The sequence below is a fragment of the Aethina tumida genome, chromosome 1, assembly GCF_024364675.1.
Source record: "Aethina tumida isolate Nest 87 chromosome 1, icAetTumi1.1, whole genome shotgun sequence".
In the NCBI taxonomy this organism is placed as follows: Eukaryota; Metazoa; Arthropoda; class Insecta; order Coleoptera; family Nitidulidae; genus Aethina; species Aethina tumida.
This window is the reverse complement of record NC_065435.1, coordinates 46,165,709-46,185,476: the sequence shown is the minus strand read 5'-3', so window position 1 is coordinate 46,185,476 and position 19,768 is coordinate 46,165,709. Positions and strand designations below refer to the sequence as shown.

Here is a 19,768-nt window from a genome sequence, read left to right as displayed (position 1 = left end):
ATTACAACATTTTCGTTATAAATTCCTTAAAGTTCCTTACCTTTGATCCCGTAAAATTGGCGTTCTCGGTCTTAAGTAAATTAATCAACTTAGCTGTATATTCATAAATTAGCATGGCGAAAAGAAATCGCCGCGGCAGTATCTTAATTTCGACGCAGCTCTAGATGCCAGGCAATTAGTGCTGTTAGGTCGGCAGTAATCACAAACTGCTCTTAAGAGTGCCGACTCCACGTTTAAGAGCTCCCGAATAATACATGAGTTTGGTTAATATGGGTTTTAAGGTGCTTTAAAGGAGCCTGCATTAGAGTGGTGGGACAAGCCCAGCTGCGTCTTCCATAAACATTCGAATACGACAGTCGAAGCAACCAATGGCGGGGACCTGGGCCCCCTTTTCGCCCTTAATTTTTAACGGTCCCAGTTATCAGGATAATCCGCTTGACTAATTGATTTTACACCGACTAAGTGCTCATTTATATTTTACCTACCACTTATGTTTATGAATCACTATTTCGGTGATAAGCTCCAACAACGCGGCCAGGCAAAATTCCAATCCGCAATTATAATTTATGGCACAATACCGTATAAATAAGTAACATTAGTTAACAGCAAACCACCTTTTTTATACATATTTAGGATATGCTGAATACGAATTATATATTATGATTTTTTTTTCAATTGAATCATTCACCTAGCTCAATGGCAAATTTGTTTTGTTCGGTTTATCGTTTCTCTTAATGCGCCCTCCGAAGTAAACGGCAGACCATTTTCAATTACTTAATTTCATCATTTTTTTATAATTTTTCAGTTTCAAATAATTTCAATGTAGCAAGTTTTATATTTTCAATCGATAGTTTATTCTGTTGCAAAGACATGAAGGCCCAAGATCGAATACATAATGAAAATGAAAGAAAAATAAACGAATATATAAATTTCCTACTAAATGTCTACATGTCATACCCATTTGACCCGTATAAAGAGCTTCAACTTGAACTTTTACCCTTTCTATTAGTCTCGTCCTTGAATTTTGTGAGAAGAAAACCGAATGACTGAAGAGAAAATTAATCATAATTGTCTTATTTGAACTTGAAAATGGAAATTGATGTATAGCAACTTATGTATGTCAATCGGGACGTTTGTATTGTTTCCAAAATCTTGTTGATGACACCAAATTCATTCCTGATATGTAAAATAGTGATTTGAGAAACATTCTGAAATCTCTAACTTTTTGGTAATATCGGAAATGTGTTTTTCAGGATGCAGATACTGTTTAAATGTGCTGGAGCCTTGTAACTGAAATTACAGAGAATTTCATTTAGCCATTTTTCATTGGTTCACACAGTTTACATGAATGAAAAATATTGACAATCTTATAAACTGGTTTTGTCTTCTTTCCGTCATAACATTTTCATTTTTTATCCGATTTTGGGCTACTACGGCTTGAAATTTTTGACTAAAAGTATCAATTAAAAATATAATATTTGGAATATTAGAATTTTTTATAATTTTTCAGTTAATTTCAATGTAGCAAGTTTTATATTTTCAATCGATAGTTTATTCCGTTACAAAGTCATGAAGGTCCAAAATTGAATACATAATGAAAACGAAAGAAAAATAAACGAATATATAAATTTTCTACTAAATGTCTACGTGTTATACCCATTTGACCCGTATAAGGAGCTTCAACTTGAACTTTTACCCTTTCTATTAGATCATCACTCGTCCTTCAATTTTCTGAGAAGAAAACCGAATGACTGAAGTGAAAATTAATCATAATTGTCTTATTTAAACTTGAAAATGGAAATTGATGCATTCCGACTTATGTATGTCAATTGGGACGTTTGTATTGTTTCCAAAATCTTGTTGATGACACCAAATTCATTCCTGATATGTAAAATAGTGATTTGAAGAACATTCTGAAATCTCAAACTTTTTGGTAATATCGGAAATGTGTTTTTCAGGATGCAGATACTATTTAAATGTGCCATTTTTTATTGGTTCCCACAGTTTATATGAATGGAAAATATTGACAATCTTATAAACTGGTTTTGTCTTCTTTCAGTCACAACATTTTCATTTCATTTCATTTTTTATCCGATTTTGGACTACTACAGCTTGAAATTTTTGACTAAAGTATTGATTAAAAATATAATATTTGGAATATTGGAATTAATTTTTGTTGGCAGAAAATATTAAATAAAGTTATCAATACTTGGCCCAAATGAAAATATAAAAAAGAATTAAAACGATTTTCGTGTTCAGCGCACCCCAAAAAAATGAGAAAATTTCTAATTCAAAGCTGTTTAAGGCATTGTATTTCGCGAAATAAATAATGCACATGTTGTTAATCAATTTTAGAACGAAATAATTAATCATTCGGAACAGTGGCAGAGATGAAAATCGAAGAAAACGGAGAGGATGATTAGACAAAGTAAATTCTATTAAGACCAACGCAGCCCTGTTTTTCTAATAAATTGCGTTGATCTGTGAATAAGCTACGTACCATCATTTCTATCGAATCGATATTGGGCCCGACTCGATTTGATAGAACACATATATCAGTAGCGTGTAGGTTTTGCGTTCGCTTTGTATACGCGTTCGTGTTTATTTAACTCTGCGCCTGAAATTTTTTTATTTGAATTTTTTGCTATTCTGCCATCCACACTTGCAGAAAATACGCCACGCAAATAAACTTGAGATGGGTATGATAACGACGCGAATGTAATGTCGGCGGAATGAGGACCGGTTTTTGTCAAAGTATGGAATGGAACAAGTTATTGGCTTAGAGCTGCCGATGGAAACTGTAAAGGATAAATGAATTAAACCAGTTGTTTACTTCGACGTCGCTAAATAGTTAAACAAAAGAATTTAAAATATTCGACGATCGGAGACTGTACTATAGTCATGCCAAATATTTATTTAAGTGGTGTTTAAATAGGTTTTATGTTACTAGGTCGACGATATTAGTAAGTATAAATAGTAAATGGGACAATCATTTATAACTCTAGAATATATTTTATAATTTATTAATGTGAAACCTATTCGGAAACAAGTTTTATGCGAGTACCATCCGAATGTGGTGTACTCCATTAATCAGTATATTAGATTATAAGCTAAGGTGTAAACAGGAGCATCCTTAATTAATTTAGGCTGATCAATAATATTATCAAGTACCAATATGGAGGATGTGACGAGACTTAGTGTGACCGTTACATTTACATGTTGTTTACATTAGGTGCACTGTGTGCGTTGCGTGCCTGAACAACAAAACCTCGATATTGATAAATATGTAACAACAGGAGGTGAAAATTAAGTAGGGTCTCTATATAATGCCATTAAAATTACAAGGAACTTAATCAACTGGCAGCGTAGATCCAGCATAAGATAGCAGAAGACAATTTCGTCCTTCCATTGATAATGGAATTTAATTATTGTTTTTATCGTCACTAATCTATTTTATGTGTAGTGGAACTATTTATCGCGACGGATTTTAGTAATTAACGACTGCAAAAAAATATATCAATAAACCGTTTGTGCAAACTGCGTTTCGGTTGGGTGAACCAGAAATTCGATAAAGACCGAAATCAGTTTTCGTCTTCATCAAACAAACACGGGCGATCTTAAGCGACAGCGAAGATGCAAAGAAGAAAGAAGCAAATGATAAAAATCATAACACCGATAGTGTAATGTGCCTCCGCGGGTAAATAAATTTTAAAGAGCGCTCGATGTACATGGACTGATAAAGCACAATCCGCCCTACGTATTCCCCACATTGTTCTCTCATAAATTTTATATTAAACTAGCTCTTTCATCGGAAAACTCCGCTTCCTCAACTAAAAAGGCTCGTTATTTTTAACAGCACCCGGCTACCTTCTACTGAACTATTGAATTACATTATAAATTCCGAAAGGAAATTGCTAATCATTTTCAAGCAATTTGTGCACATCATCTTTGACAACAATGAACAAATTATTTTTCAAACGTATGATTATTTCCAACTACCAAAGTTTTCGATGGAAATAAACGAATTCAACTATTTTAACGTCATCCAATTTATGTATAAACGAATCAAATTTTGGGTACAAATTTTAACTGGAAAACAAAGAAACGTTGTCTACTTTATTCAGTCATAAAAAATGTGTGTCTACTATGTATCTAATTTTAGCTAATTCAACAGAAATGATTATTTTTAATTTATTGTAATGAGGCCGTTTAAAAAAAAAATTTTAATTACAATAATTACATTATTAATAATTAGACAAACATATTAATTATTAATTCAATGAGTGACTGTACGAAAAAATCATTGAAAATGGCGAATGCGCTGGTCGGTGCAGAAATTATAATTCTCTTAAATATGAACATTTTTTTCATTGTTGTAACATGATACCATTAAACTTGTAACTGTTTCCCCTTACAGTCAGTTTTTGTATATTCATTTAATCAAGGGCACTTACAAAGAGAACTGCTCTTTCATAAAGCATTGTGCATGAATGAATAGTGAAACGGAAAAGGTTTTTCAGAGATGTCAAGTATGAGTAAATTGAATACCACGATTGACGATTTTTCAGGCTGTTTGACCATAACTTTTCACTCCACTGAATTAAAATTAATTGGCTATCGACTAAAGCGTCCTTTGTTTCCATTTTTTTCAGTTATATTACGTATTTCATGTTAAATAAACAATTTGTTGAAAACTTTTTCCAATTAAACCATAAAAATAACAAATTATATTTGTGTTTTATTATTGTGTAAAAGTCATATATAACTTAAGTAGACATATAAACGAAAGGAATGAAAATTTAAGGCCGGTGCCATTTTGACGAATGTCCTGATATTACTTTAAATTTAAACACGTAAAATGTTTGAAAAGCAGACGCAGCAGATATTCTAAATTTCCTTATTTAATTTACAGGTAACGGCGCTGAGACCGGTTTTAATGGTTCTTTTACATGCAAAATAGAACATGTACATGACATAAAAATTTAATATAAATCAAGATGAAATAAAACTTCCGGGTGGAATTAAGCCAAAGGTGGTATTATGTGATATTGAAATGATGAATGTTGTGCACAAAAATATTACCTCTTCGCAGGAAGAAAATTAAAACTTCGTGTCAAGTTAAAATCTCCGCCACCGGCAAACAATAATCACGCTATCATATAAATACACTTTAATATTAAAATTTATCGCCAAACTAAACTTATAGTTCGAAATATTGAACGACATTTTTAATTTACCTAATTAGTAGAAATAGGTCGTTGCGTGTAAGTGCTAATATATCACTGTTGTATATTTTTAAATGAGCATCACCTGTGCCTGACAGTTTCACTTTTTCCGCTCCCAAACAAGACCACTTAAAGACAAAACATTCGTGTTGTACAAAAGGCCATGTCATTTTGTACATAAATTCTCGTTATTGTATAATTCGTAATGTCAGATGAAACTTTCTTTGTAAGTACAAACAGCAAAATTTGTCACAGTTGACCCATTTATGTCATGGGAAGTTGTGTGGCACATAAAAAGCTCGATGTTCGCGACCGGCTCAACGAACTTTAAAACATAACTGATCATTTGTTTACAACAGCACAGTAAAGTAAAATTTTTTATATTATTTATAATTTTAAATATAGTGTTTTTTCAGTTTCTAATTAAAAAGTTCCGTTGAATATTTATACCTAAAGCCGGCAAGTTCCATCGTATTGTCTTGGTTTTGACATGTTAATGAACAATATTAGGGTCTGTCGTAATTCAGACGTAAAATTTTATACACACATAAAACGGCTAAAATTAAGTCTATAAAAGTTGGAAAAAGTTTCGAAATTGTTTGGGCTATTACTCTATTTTACTGCGCGGAATTAAAGGCTATAATTATGAAAGGGATAATGGGTTACTTTAAGTTTGCTAATAATTTATTGGGATCCACTCTTTAACTTGTTGTGTACGGGGGGCCTTTAATTTAATTTGGGATTAATACATTATATAAACAAAACAAATCTAATACTGGGTCAAACTAGAAGCGGCTGGAAGCGCTTCATCGCCGAGCTTAAGCTAAAAGCCCTAATTTATATGTCCTAGGTACATTACATTTTCTTTGCTGAGGATTTACTTTCATCTATGTTTATCAAAGAATTTGTGTAATACATAGATAAAATAAAATTGTGTTTGTTGCATGGTGTTGTCAAATATGACAGTACGATAAATATGGCTGACGATCTTTGTGATACTTGTGAGCAGTTTGGAATTAAAAGAGGGACTAGTTTCTTTCATCAGATTACTCCATGTGAATTATGCATCTTAATACTGATATTGAACATGCTTGTTACATTCATGAGTCTCGCCGTCGCCCTTGTGATTCTAAATGTTATGCCTTATAAGACGTAAGTAGTAACAAAGAAATGATCATATATATAGAGAGATTACAATTTATATTTTATATGTAGTCCAGAGGATGACAATCCACCCCTTCCAAAACCCATTCCTCCATCAGAACTGGGACCCCGTGTTAAACATTCCAAATCACCCAGAAATTTCAGAGAAGTAAACTATTGCAATGACTCCGCTTGTCTGTTGAATTCTGGAAATAGAAGTTGCGGAACCAGCTGTATTAAAAAACTTGATTCTTGGAAGCCCATAAAAAACTACACTGTTGTTTAAATTACATTTTTTTTAATTAATATTATACTAGATTTAATTCATTTGTAATCAAAGTAACAATAAAAATTTACAGTATTATGTCACTTTTTACAAAATCACACTGATGGATCATATAATCAGAAATGTACTGGAAAGTTATGCTTCGTTCAACAAATAAAGGAAGGCTTACGGCACTTACTCAAATGTAAATCAGAAATCGACCCAATATGTTAACGAAATAAAAAATGTTCTCCTGAAACAAAATGTAAACAAGTCCACTGGGACAAAACCACCAGAGGAACACTTCTTGCTTTACACAACACTCTGCGTGACAACATGGCAGGTATGTTAGAAATAAAATTGAATTGGTGTGGCGAATTGTCATTTAAACACGGTCAATTTACTGCTGATAAGAAGGAACCTTTAAAAAATCCAATATGCAAACCGTATTATACCAATTGGACGTTATGTTCAAGTTAGATGGACTAAGACAAATCGTGTTAGATGTGTAGTTTCATTTGATAATACCTACCTTTGTTTATTGTAACTGTGTGCGACGTATATCAATTACAGAATTAGGAGAACCATGCTACCGATGTTTATAAAAATTTAAGTGAGAAAACTCTAGAGTGTATAATGTGTATGTGTAATAAATTGAGGAGACAGTTTTAAGGAAAATCTATGAATATTTATTGAAAAAGAAAAAAATACTGTGCTATTAGAGAACTTATTACAACAATATGGAGTATTTCCACCACCTGCGTTAATGAACTTTTGACACGCTGCCTCAAAAAGATATTCAAACTTTAGTAAATATTCCATAATTTTGAATATAACGTTTTAGTAACATTTGTATTTTATTTGTTTTAAATGTGTTAGTTTATCCCATAAAATAAAATTTTTGGATTAATACCATTTTAATTTTATTTTTATTAATATTATAAGCAACAAAAAATGAATAATGTAATAAAATTTTCTTCGACTAAAATGTATACATCTTTGACGAAAATCCAAGGCTAGTCTATTAACCCCAAGTTTAAAAGATTGATTTGGAGAGATGAGATGGACCGCAGTAAATGCAGTGGCTTAGAAGAAGCCGTCATAAATTTTTATACAGTAGAAATGGTCGTGCGTTGACTATCAAACATGGTCATAAATTTTAAACATTGGCTCCATGTTTTATCGAAATAAGGTTAGCGCCGTCCATTTAAAAATAGGATTTCGCATATATATATTTCAAAATGACATTGAATTATATCAATTGCAAAACGTAATATTTTTATTTATTATCTGCCGAATGCGATGTTGAACGGTTAAATGCAAAATAAAATAATAGAGGTTTAATGCTCCCACCAAAATGTGTCTTAATTTTAGTCTTGAGCCATAGTAAACATTAAATTATTCTGTAAAACAAAGAAGTCACGGCTGATAAATGTAGTAGGAACAGCAGTGTTCGGAGTTGCCACAGTTGTAGATGGCATTTGCCCGATACCTTTTATCATGATAATGTCCTTTTGTGTAGCTCGGAACGAACACAACCAGTACACATAATACATTACTTGTAATTAATCCGCTATTCCTAACGCTCGAGGCAGTCGCATGCGAAAACCACCAGTCACATCTTCAGAATGTAAAATCTAATTGGATCAAGGAAAGGCTGTCTTAAATGTGGGTTGGAAAAAAAAATACCAGGAATTCTAGTATTCAGTTATTTAATTTAATAGAAAATATACTCTGCAACTGTGAAGTTAACGTTGGCGTTAATTAGCCGCTAATTAGTTGCAGAAAAATATTGTCGTTTAAATAACGACTTACGAATCACGTTAAAAAAACATGCTTCCAATTAATTAAAGTATACTTGTGCATCAACTTTTTTGTCTTCTAACATAAATATTCAATAACCGTATTTGCCTAATCCAATCTTATCCTTTGCCAAAAATCCTTATTTTAATTGAAGTGAAGTTAATCGACAATTCCAATAAGATTTTATTGCTTCAATCACATACAAATTATTTTTTTAAAGATGTTAATTAAAATTAATTGAAGAGTATTTTTGAAATATATATTTTTTTTTGTACTTTATCTTCGTTTCTGCTCAAATCAAACTTATTTTTCAAAAATTCTTGTCTTAACTTTTATGAGACAGAAAATAATCAAAATATTTGTAATAAGATTTTTCCTGCTGTGACTCATAATTTGCCGTTAATTAGTTGCTAAATATAAATTTCATTTTTTAATCTAATTATTTTATAATTTTAAAGAACAAACAACTACAAGTTCATAACAATCTTTAGAAATATTTCTCATCGTGGAATTTTGACAATTTATAGAATCCTACTTTAAGAATATACATTTTTTATTTAATTTAGTACAGTATAATCGGTTTAAAGTATAAAAAGATTAAAGGTAATTTATATTTTCATAGTATTATTTAATATATTAGTAACAACTTCGACAGCTCTTAAAGTGAACTGAATTCTTAATCTAATCTAATAAAGAAACTCAATAAAACATATTTGAATTTGTTAAAATTTCCATAAAATCCTGCATTAGACTTATGCAAATTAGTCAAGATATATTCAATATATTTAGCATTGAATTGGAAATATATTAGTAAAAACAAAATTTTAAAATGTAAAATTACATTTAAGGGTATTAACTAGTTCAAATTATTTTAACATTACTTTTCTAAATATTTTACTATTAACTATAAAATTATGTAGTTACAAATTTTCAACTTTGATTTTACTTATTGAAATTCATAACTAAATAAGCTGTACAGATGATAAAAAAGTAATTATTGTTTAATACAATAGTAACAACTTCGATGCATCTTAAAATAAACTAAATTCTTTGTCTAATCTAACAGTCTCATTAAAAGACTCGAATATCTTAAAATTTTCATAAAATCCTGCGTAAAACACAATTCAATCTATGTAAATGGTAAAGTAAGTATTGTTTAATACAATAGTAACTTCGACGAAATGAATTGAATAAAGAGTTTCAATAAAACATTCCTGAGTTTCTTCGAATGTTCATAAAATTCTGCGTTGGAATTACAAAAGTTAGTCAAAGAAATCAAAGAGATGTCGATGATATATATATACGAAGTCGACACCTTGTTAAATTGATGAAAAACCCAGTAAACTACGCGGACGCGTCTATTTTCTTCGAAATCCCTTAAAAATGCAGTTAGTAACAGATGCTTCGACCAATCAGAATGCGGAATGCTCATTGTTACGATTCCTGAAAATGACATATGTTTCATCTATTTTATTTATATGCCTTTACTTTCGAGTAGGTACGGTTCACATTAAAAATATATTTTCCAATACTACATTACGATTGGCTACGTTAATAAAACCAAATTAACTTTAAATTTCTATTTAAATAATAAAATAAATATATTTTTGGCTCTACCAGTTGCGTCCATAATCAAGTCATAATTAATTAAAAAAAACTGTGGTTATTTATTACATATTTTTGGTGAAAATAAAACATATTCAACTGTCTTCAAATTTTCATAAAATCCTGTGTTAAAATCACAAATTTGTCGAAACACATATATTCGTATAAAAATTTATTTAAATGGATCATGGATTCAAATTTACCAACTGAAATGCAGAAAATTTCTGTGATTTATTTAATATATTTTGTATTTAATGTTAAATATATTCGTCAAAACTATAATTTAAACTCGATTTTCAATTAAACATGCGTGATTCCTTCAAATTTTCATAAAATCCTGAACCAAAATAGACGTAACAGTCCACCAATAGAAATGTCATATGTTTAATATATTTTGCAGTTAATTATAAATATATTAGTAAAAACTATAATTTAAAATATAAAATTACATTTAAGGTCACCAATTCGTTCAAATTAATTAATTCTTAATTAAAAATAATTTTTGCTTTTGATAGTTGACGCCATTGTAAATTCACAGCCAACTACACAAAACAAACGTAATGAAATATCAATTAAACATACCTAAATTCCCTCAAATTTTCATAAAATCCCGAACTAATACCACACAAATCAGTCAAAGGAATCAAAGAACACCACATGATACATTTGTAAACTCAGTACACAGAAAAAATAGTGAAAATTGTCGATAAATCAAGGGAAAATCGCGAACATGTTTATTCACATCAAAACCAGTTTAAAATGGACGTATAACAGTTTACCAACAGAAATGCAGAAATTTTCTGCGATATATTTAATATATTTTGCCTTTAATTAGTAAAGACTATAATTTAAAATATAAAAGTACATCTAAGGTCACCAATTATTTCAAAATTATTTAACATTATAACTTATTGAATATTTTATTACTAAATTATAGTTGACGCCATTACAAATTCACAGCCAACTACAAAAAACAAATTTAATAAAATAGTTGACGCCATTACAAATTCACAGCCAACTTCAAAAAACAAATTTAATAAAATCTGAATTAAACATACCTGAATTCCTTCGAATTTTCATAAAATCTCGAATTAATATCAATCAAAGGAATCAAAGAATAGGACATGATACATTTGCAAACTCAATACTCCGAGAAAATCGTGCAAATTGTCGAAAAATCGAGTAACATCCGCGGACGCGTCTATTCTCATCAAAACCCCTTAAAATGCCCTTGGTAACAGACGCTCCGACCAATCAGTATGCAGAATACTGGTTGTTGTGATTCCTGGAATCGACAAATGTTTCACCTATTTTATTTATTTGCGTTTACTTGCACGTGCAGTTCACACTAAAAAATACATTTTCTAATATTAAATTACAATTGACTACATTAATAAGATCAAATAATTAACTTTGAATATTAAATTTTAAATTTTTTTTTAAATTTCTCAGTTGCCTCCATGATAAATTCACAGCGAACTATAAAAATAAAATCTATTTAACGGATAAAAAGGTAAGTGAAGTAACATCGATGTGTCTCAAAATAAAATTAATTCCTAAATTAATCTAATTAGAGTGTCTGAATAAAACGTACCTGAATTTCTTCATTTTCACATAAAATCCAGCGTTAAAATCACCCAAGTCAGTGAAAAGAATTATAAAACACCTCATCATAATACATTTACAATGTGAACTTAATTAAAATAGCCAATGAAAATTAATGAAAAATCGAGTATAAATCTAGGACATATCTATTCGCATCGAAGTCAGCCAAAAATGAACATGTAACAACTACCAACACAAATGCGGAAAATTTCTGTGATGTATTTAATATATTTTGCAGTTAATATATTAGTATAAACTATATTTTAAACTATACGTTACATTTAAGGACATTAAATAGTTCAAATCACTTTAAAATTACTTGTTAAATATTTTATTATTAAATGAAATATAATTTTTGACTTTTACAGTTGTCGTCATTGCCAATGTGCCAATTCGTAGCCAACTACAAAATTACGCAGTAAAAGTTTCCAAGTTTACCTTTAAATAATTGGTGTATAGGACACAAAAAAGTAAGTATTGCTTGATACAATAGTTAACAACATGAAGAATTGAGTAAATCACCACGGTCGCGTCTATTCGCATCAAAATCAGTCAAAAATGCACTCGTGCAGTCGACCAATAGATATCCAGATTAGTGCGGTTCTTGTGATTCCTGGAAACGACCCGCACGTGTAATATATTTCATCTATTTTGCATTTAAATGAAACTATAATACAAAAGAAGAGCGAATTTAAAATATAGTTATTATTAATTAATAATTAATAGTTTAAATATTTTATTGATAATTCATAGCCAACTATAAAAAAGTATATTTAAAAATGTCCAACGTTTATTCGACTGTCTACAGTTATATTTCGATGCTATTTAAAGGATAAAAAGGTAAGTGTAGTTTAGTACAATAGTAATAATATCGATGCGTTTCAATTCTTAAACTAACCTAAGAAATAATCTCAACAAAACGTACCCGAATTTCTTCATATTTTCACAAAATTCTTAAGTCAAACTTGCACGTATCAGTCAAAGGATTGGTAGAACACCATATTACACAATTATGCAGTCGCAATTGTCGAAAATCTAACGTAAAACCGCGGACGCGTGTTGTTCCTCAACAAAATCCGTTAAAATTTCATTAATTCACATGTTCACCGTCGGCCAGAAGAGCTGTTGTGGTTCCTGGAAACCATAAACGGTTGCCCTATTTAACATAATTTATAAAAACTGTTTTCAATCATAGAATTTTATGTACCATCACGTGAACGTCGCATTACCACCTCAAGGGTCATTTTCGCTTGCTGTGTTCGCCACAGCGCAACAGACACCACACATAATTTGTGGAAGGGGGTGAGCTGTGTGGCAAGCAAATTTGAATTGAAACTGATAGTACAGTCCTGTACGAGATGGTACATTAATTAGTTCAAATTAATTATTTTATAATAATTAAAAGTTAAAATAAGTATTTTGTAAAAGAATACGTTTGATTTGAGCTACCATCATATATACAGTGTGGCCCTCATAAAATTTGTATTTTTTATCCGATTGTAACAAACTTTTTTTTTCAATTGTGAAGTATAAAATTATGTACTTATGGACAAAGTGTCACGTTTTTTTCATATTAGCAAATTTCTTAGAGAAAATCTGACTACACCAAAAGATTACGCACGTTCTGAAATATGCCAAATTTCATAAAAAAATTATGTATATTCATAATTTTATGGAAAAATTAAAAATCATTATTTTAAGTAGCCTGTGGAATAAATTGTCAGGAATAGCACAACAATATTGAAATTTTATACTAATAGTACTATTCTTAGCATTTGTGGAAATTAGTTCAGAACAATTAAGAAAGATAATCACTAACTTTATTATTACTTAATATTATTAGTATAATATTCCAATATTTTTGTAAATATATTTATTTTTTTATAAAACAAAAAAAATTATTAAAATTTTAATCAAATTTTCTTAAACATAAGTTATTTATTGTGTGTTTGAGGAAAAGAAGAAGCAATCTAAATTGTTTCGATTAATTTCTATTTGTTAAAAATTAAAATCGATTTCGAGGATTGAGGATAAAATTAATTTAAGCAATTATTTAATATTTATTTTGTTATAGAACACAAACAAGTAGATGTAAAAATATACTTTAACTAATTTGAAACAATTCCTAGTTTAAACAAGAGTTTATTTTGTTTATTTTATGTGATGAAGTTAGCAAAGCACACAAAAATAAAAAAAAAAATATTTGAACGACATAATAATAATTAGTGACTAATTAACAGTAAATTACGAACCAAATTACACAAAAAATATGTTGATTAAAGGGTTTGTATAACAGGTAATCCGTATCAAAAAAAATTGTACATCAAAATTATTTTTTTCACAACCAATTAGCGACTAATTAAAAGGTAAATCCTCCACCTAGTTTTGTTTCGATTTGCTAGCTTCGTGTTCATTCAACAACTTGTATAACTAAAATTTCAATAATCAAAATCAAATAGCATTCATTACTGACCGAAGCGAAACGGTACATTGTATAGAAGCAATGGCATTAAATAAATGTAACACTGCATCCATTGAAAATATAATTAAAACAAACAAATACGCAATTAAAATATAATTCAAAATGTCAAATTCGAAAATTTTCAAACAACCCATTATAAACATATTTCCAATGGTCTATTATGCCAGAATTCCACCCTTCACAGCCATTTTAAATTGTCAGCTGCAAATGTTTCCACATAAAAGTGACACTAAAGAGTAGTTGGTTGCTTTCCGCAAGAGTTATTAATCAAAAACTCACCGCATTGACAGCTGTCATATCCTTTGGGGCTGGCTCAGATTCTGCTAGGCTGTCACTCTGAAAACAAATGACTAAATTAACTATTTATATCAGGGAAGGTTATAAATTCGGAAAAGTTTCATCATTTATATAAATATGTAATTGTAGGCGGGCCGGGCGAATGAGTTTAGTTTCGAAACATCTGAGTAAAATAATTAAATAGATGTAACTGCGATCGAGAAAACAACAACAACAACAAAAGCGAGTTCGCGTAATAATAAAACATTATAATGAAAACATCACACTGTGTCTTTCTGAAAAGGATTATAGTAAAACTGAAATATATGTTCAAAGTATAGTGGCGTATATCAAAAAGTCTTGAAAGTAATCTTAGATCCGAAAACTGGCGCTGCACTATACCGAAACTATTTATATAAAGACTTGGGTATGACCAAGTACACTCCCACTGCAATTTATTTGCCCTAACGCCTGTTTGTGTACCCAGTAAATTCTCCAAGTAGAGAAAACAGAAAACATTTGGGGAAAGTTTAAAACTAATCGACATAGCTCAGTAACTACTAGCAGTAAAACAGCAGCAAAGCGCCAGTCGTTTCCTCGTATAAAAGTTTAGTAGTTCAAAACTCATGGTCAAGACGGCAATCATGACTTCTTAAAAGCTCCCATCAGAATTCCATTCAGTTGGCAATAAAATGACAGACTTGTTTAGATTAGGGGGGAACTACAAAACAATTTGTTTTTTCCTGGAAATAGCCAGATTGCACAGTCTGCTCAGAAACATTGCGAACGTTGTGCTTGTTCCAGCTCCCGAGATAGATTATTATTCAATTTTTCATTTACATTGTTTTGCACTAAAACAAACAACTGCAATATATTCTGAATAACAATTACATTAATGCTCTCGTATTTCTTCCCTGCTTATACTTTCAATTAGACTTAAATTCAAAAAAGTTTCAACTAACGTACCTGAAATTAAAATAATTACTTCATTAAGAACATAAATTACTGGCGTGAAGCGTAAATAGGAGCTATTTAGCATTTTATATTAAATAGTATTATTTATGAAGTAGTTGTGCTCGGTTAAAATATCCTCGTAACTGAGATTAACGTACAAACTTAAATAATTTACATTTCTTATAAAAACTTCATTATTCCTTTAATGACCACAACTTTATGCTAGTTTCTTGCAAATGGTTCGCTTGTTTTGTTTTAAGTAATTAAATTAAACTTTTTGCTTAACCAAGTAACACCATTCCGTGATTATCTAATGTAAAGATATGAGGGCACTTTAAAAGTTCATTTTCATGATTTAGATATACGTACATGGGCCATTTTACTTTTCCATGTACGTGTGCACACATATATGTTTATTTTTGTTATTAAAAACAAATGATTATTTCTATTACCGTTTTTTCTTCATCATTTTATTGTAATTGCACGACAATGACTCCATTAATTTTTCATTCTAACGTGCAATTTTCCATTAGGAATATTTAATAATTAATTAATATTTAGATTTATTAAATGGGATTTTTTCCATCAGCCGATGCCTACGGCCTATGGCTTTAAAAAACTAAAACACAGTCTAATTTTTATATGAGCGGGATACTAATACATACTACTGATTAAACGAAAATGACTTAAAAGGAAAATGAAACATTGAAAATTAAATGAATTTAATTTTTTTTTATTTCGAACATTACAAATGGTATAACCGGCCACAGAAGCATAAAAGTAATATATTAAAATAAAAATAAATTACACACAAGGTAAATTTTTAAATTACAAAGTTTAAAATAAAAATAAAAATTAACAAACAACATATTCCTCATTATGTTCGTCTTTTTTATAAAAAAGAAATACTAACACACAGAATAAAACTGGTTTTATAAAAATATCATAAATTTATTTTATTTATTAAATTAATATAAAATTGGGTAGTAAATATTGATAGGACATAAATATATAAAATATACATACAAATAATAAAAACCCTAATAAAATAAAAATTATTTATCATGATACCTGTATCTATGTAAATTGCAGAACTATTAGAGTAAAATTGAATTTCTTTATGATTTAGGATTTTAAATTTGTATTTCAGTTCAAAAAAGAAGAAATATAAAAAATAGTAATATATTAGATAGTCATTATCTAAAGGGAATCAACACAATACCGACACGTCGTACAATTTGTCGATGGCAAATGACGAAGTTATAGAGGAATTTTTTGGCCCACAACCAGAATCCTATTGCACTTAACATCGCAATTATTTTTTATTTATTTAACTAACTTAATAATTTCTAAACATTGTTTCATAAAATAAATATCTATACTCCATTCAAACTAGGTAACTAACGGATAAAATGTTCCTTATTAGTCACTTGGAAAAGGTTGGCTCGTGTTGATACTTACTTCATACTTAAATTTTGCCTGGCAAGAAGAGCACTGTTCCAGTTATAAAATAATTATAATTTCATTTTTATGTTAAGGGAGTATTTTTTAATATTTATCTAAAAATATTATTTGGATATCTTTAGTTTTAAATACGACATTATCGGCAATAATGTGTGTGAGCACATCCGTACCTTATGCGAATACACTATAGTTACAGCTTCAATTACGACATAAAAAAAGAAACAATTTTAATTAATTTTAGCATTAAATTTTCCCTCATCATTTTTTTTTCTTGTACAAAACTATGCTAAAATATTTTAAAACAATATTTTCTCCTTTAAAGTATTCATAAAACATATATTTATCAGTTATTTTCATATGTATTAATACACGTGCAGAGCAAAGCGCTTGAAAGATTTATTTATTTTCGACTGAAGAGAAAATTAATTACCAGTTCCGTGATAAGCTATCGTTTATTATATCTGACACGCCACATTTTTAACAAATGGATGTTTATGGCAAAGAAGTGGGATTTGAACATAGTTAACCAATGTTCGTGTCTAAAGACGTTTAGTTCTATCTAATTAATCGCTTAAGTAAGTTAATTTCTGCCCAGATTGATATAATGTATGATATTACAATGTTAACAGTTCACCCGAGAGAGTAGAATTTCACAAAATATTCGCCTGCTTTAATATACATAATTTTAATTAAGCTGTTTAATATAATAAGTGATAAATTAATAAAATATTTAAAATATTGGTTTTAAAATTGTGTGCTGCTTAATTAGAAATCGATTATCATTTCGTTATATCAGCAGTGCAATTGCTTTATAATTTCTATTATCCATTGAACTGAAAGTTTGCAACCTATTATTGGTTGTTCGAGCACAAAGCAGCCACTGATAATTTCCTTTATTTGGTGGTTTAATTTCGATAATTGGTATGGCACTATTAAAAGCCATCTCTTTTAATATTGGAACCGAATCGCTTTAATGTTTACTCCATAATTAGTTTTTACATTATTGAAACTGGAAATCTGGTTATTAATTACGGATTCCCGCGCCACCCCGATTTTTTTTTTTTTTTTTCGACGGACAAAAAAGTGCACAAACTCGAAATTAAATTATAAAGCGCCATTGTAAATTTATCATAGTTCGATGATAACCTGGATCCGTCGGCAAAAATATCAATCACTCCTTTGTTCCAAAAAGGATGCTGAAATGTAAATATTTTTTTTGGCCGGCGAGCACACAACCCTCGAATAAATGGGGGGGGACAATGTTTGTACAATAAATGTAAAAAAATTAATAATAACGAAATCCCTCAATACGTTTCGCCGTCTAGGGATATCCATTCTAATCTTTCAGTCTGACTCACCAGAGCAGATGTAGTTGCTACGCAACAGATATCTCTTTACAGAATAGAGTCTCTAGAGCACTGGGCGTTCAGGTGATAAGTAACAAGTTGCGTTCGAAAACGACCTTACCACAGTGGATATGATGCGAGAATTTATTGGGAAAACATACACGTCCTTTCTGTATGCATCTTTGATAACATTGGATTTGTTGATGTAAATGTTGTTTTATTTTTTTGACGGAGCCATTTGCACGAAACTTGAAATGACCCTTTTCTCAATTCATACGTTCATGTTGAGGGAATTTGAGAAATGTGAAATATGAAGAGTAATTTATAATAAATAAATCACAGTGAAGCCTCGATTATTGAGATTATGACCTGCCAAAATATATTTTCAAGTTTCTAATATGACCACACAATTTTTCTTTCTAATTTACAAATTAAAGATAAATTTAGGACAGTTGATTATTTTATCTCTTGAAAATATGCGCCATATTCAATGAAACTCTAAAACTTCAATTTGACTAAACAGAAGTCTTAGTATAAAAAATATAGTTTTTTATCTTCTATATCCTTTTTATATCAGCCTCCAGACAGACTAACATGATCACTCCAAGTCCTTTCAAAGATTTTTTCAAGTAATTATAAGTTATTACTTAAATCCAAAGCCACACTGAACACAGACAGTTATAAAAATCGATCAGACGGTTAACAACAGAATTAGAGATTACCTCCAAAATTTAGTGCCAAATTGATTTTCGAATGCGTGCTCTTCCACTGTGCGACATAAAAAATACAGAATTTCAGCAAAATACTTATGCAAACACTAGGGTCACGCGACAGCTTATTGTGGAAAAGCATGGAAACGTAACAGAAAATTGAAGCTTGAGATTTCTGCTGGATTTAGATCTGAATAGGAGACCGGGAGAAAAAAATTAATTTCATGCAAAGGAATCGCCAGAGACATTTCATATAGAAAGATTTGCATTTCAATTAACATTTTTGATTACTTTGAATACTTGTTTAATTAAATCTCAGAGGTCAGTCTTTTAAGCAAAGCTCAACAATCTCGTTAAATTAATAATGCTTTTTTTCCACAGTTTACTTTAATATCTAACAGAATTTATATGAAATTTCTATCATAATTTTAATTTTTGCTCAGCAGATGCCATTTCCTTGGGGCCTAAGTTTTATAATATTGCCCGTTAATAACGCCGAGATTGTTTGAAGTATTAATATAATAAAAAATAAATGCCTGTAATTTGTTAGAGCCATAAATAAAAGAAAATGGAGCAACCGCAAGAAGTTTATATAAAGTATAGAGCAAATTATGCTCTAGAATTTACTGCAACCAGCTGTTTTCACCGTAAAAATGCCATAAAGTTCATTGCGGAGAACTAAATACGTTTTACGTTTCCCAAACACTAAGTAAACTTTATTTCATCTCTTTTGCATGATTTCTTTTAGATAATTCATATACGACACCTTTATGTTCGCAAACGTTATTGTCTATTTTAAAATTTAAAGGAGAACGTGACTAAAAATACCTTTTCCTATAAACGAATTAATTTACAAAAAAATATTTTCCCAATTAATTTCTCTACTATAT

General features: G+C 29.8%; 1 protein-coding gene and 1 long non-coding RNA gene across 5 annotated transcripts in view; one reads left to right on the top strand and one right to left on the bottom strand.

Moving 5' to 3' along the window:
• The window catches only part of LOC109598471 (uncharacterized), a 209,433-nt gene that overhangs the window by 138,479 nt on the left and 51,186 nt on the right, over window positions 1-19,768 (bottom strand). For all 4 annotated transcript variants that reach the window (XM_049970897.1, XM_049970895.1, XM_049970896.1 and 1 more), the window contains one exon: window positions 14,408-14,464. In XM_049970897.1, the coding sequence (XP_049826854.1) occupies window positions 14,408-14,425 (18 nt within the window). In that variant the 5' untranslated portion in view covers window positions 14,426-14,464. The remainder of the gene's footprint in view (window positions 1-14,407; window positions 14,465-19,768) is intronic.
• Window positions 6,184-6,732, top strand: LOC126264152 (uncharacterized). Its single transcript, XR_007546940.1, has 2 exons — window positions 6,184-6,377; window positions 6,441-6,732. It is a non-coding gene; the product is annotated as an uncharacterized LOC126264152 (long non-coding RNA).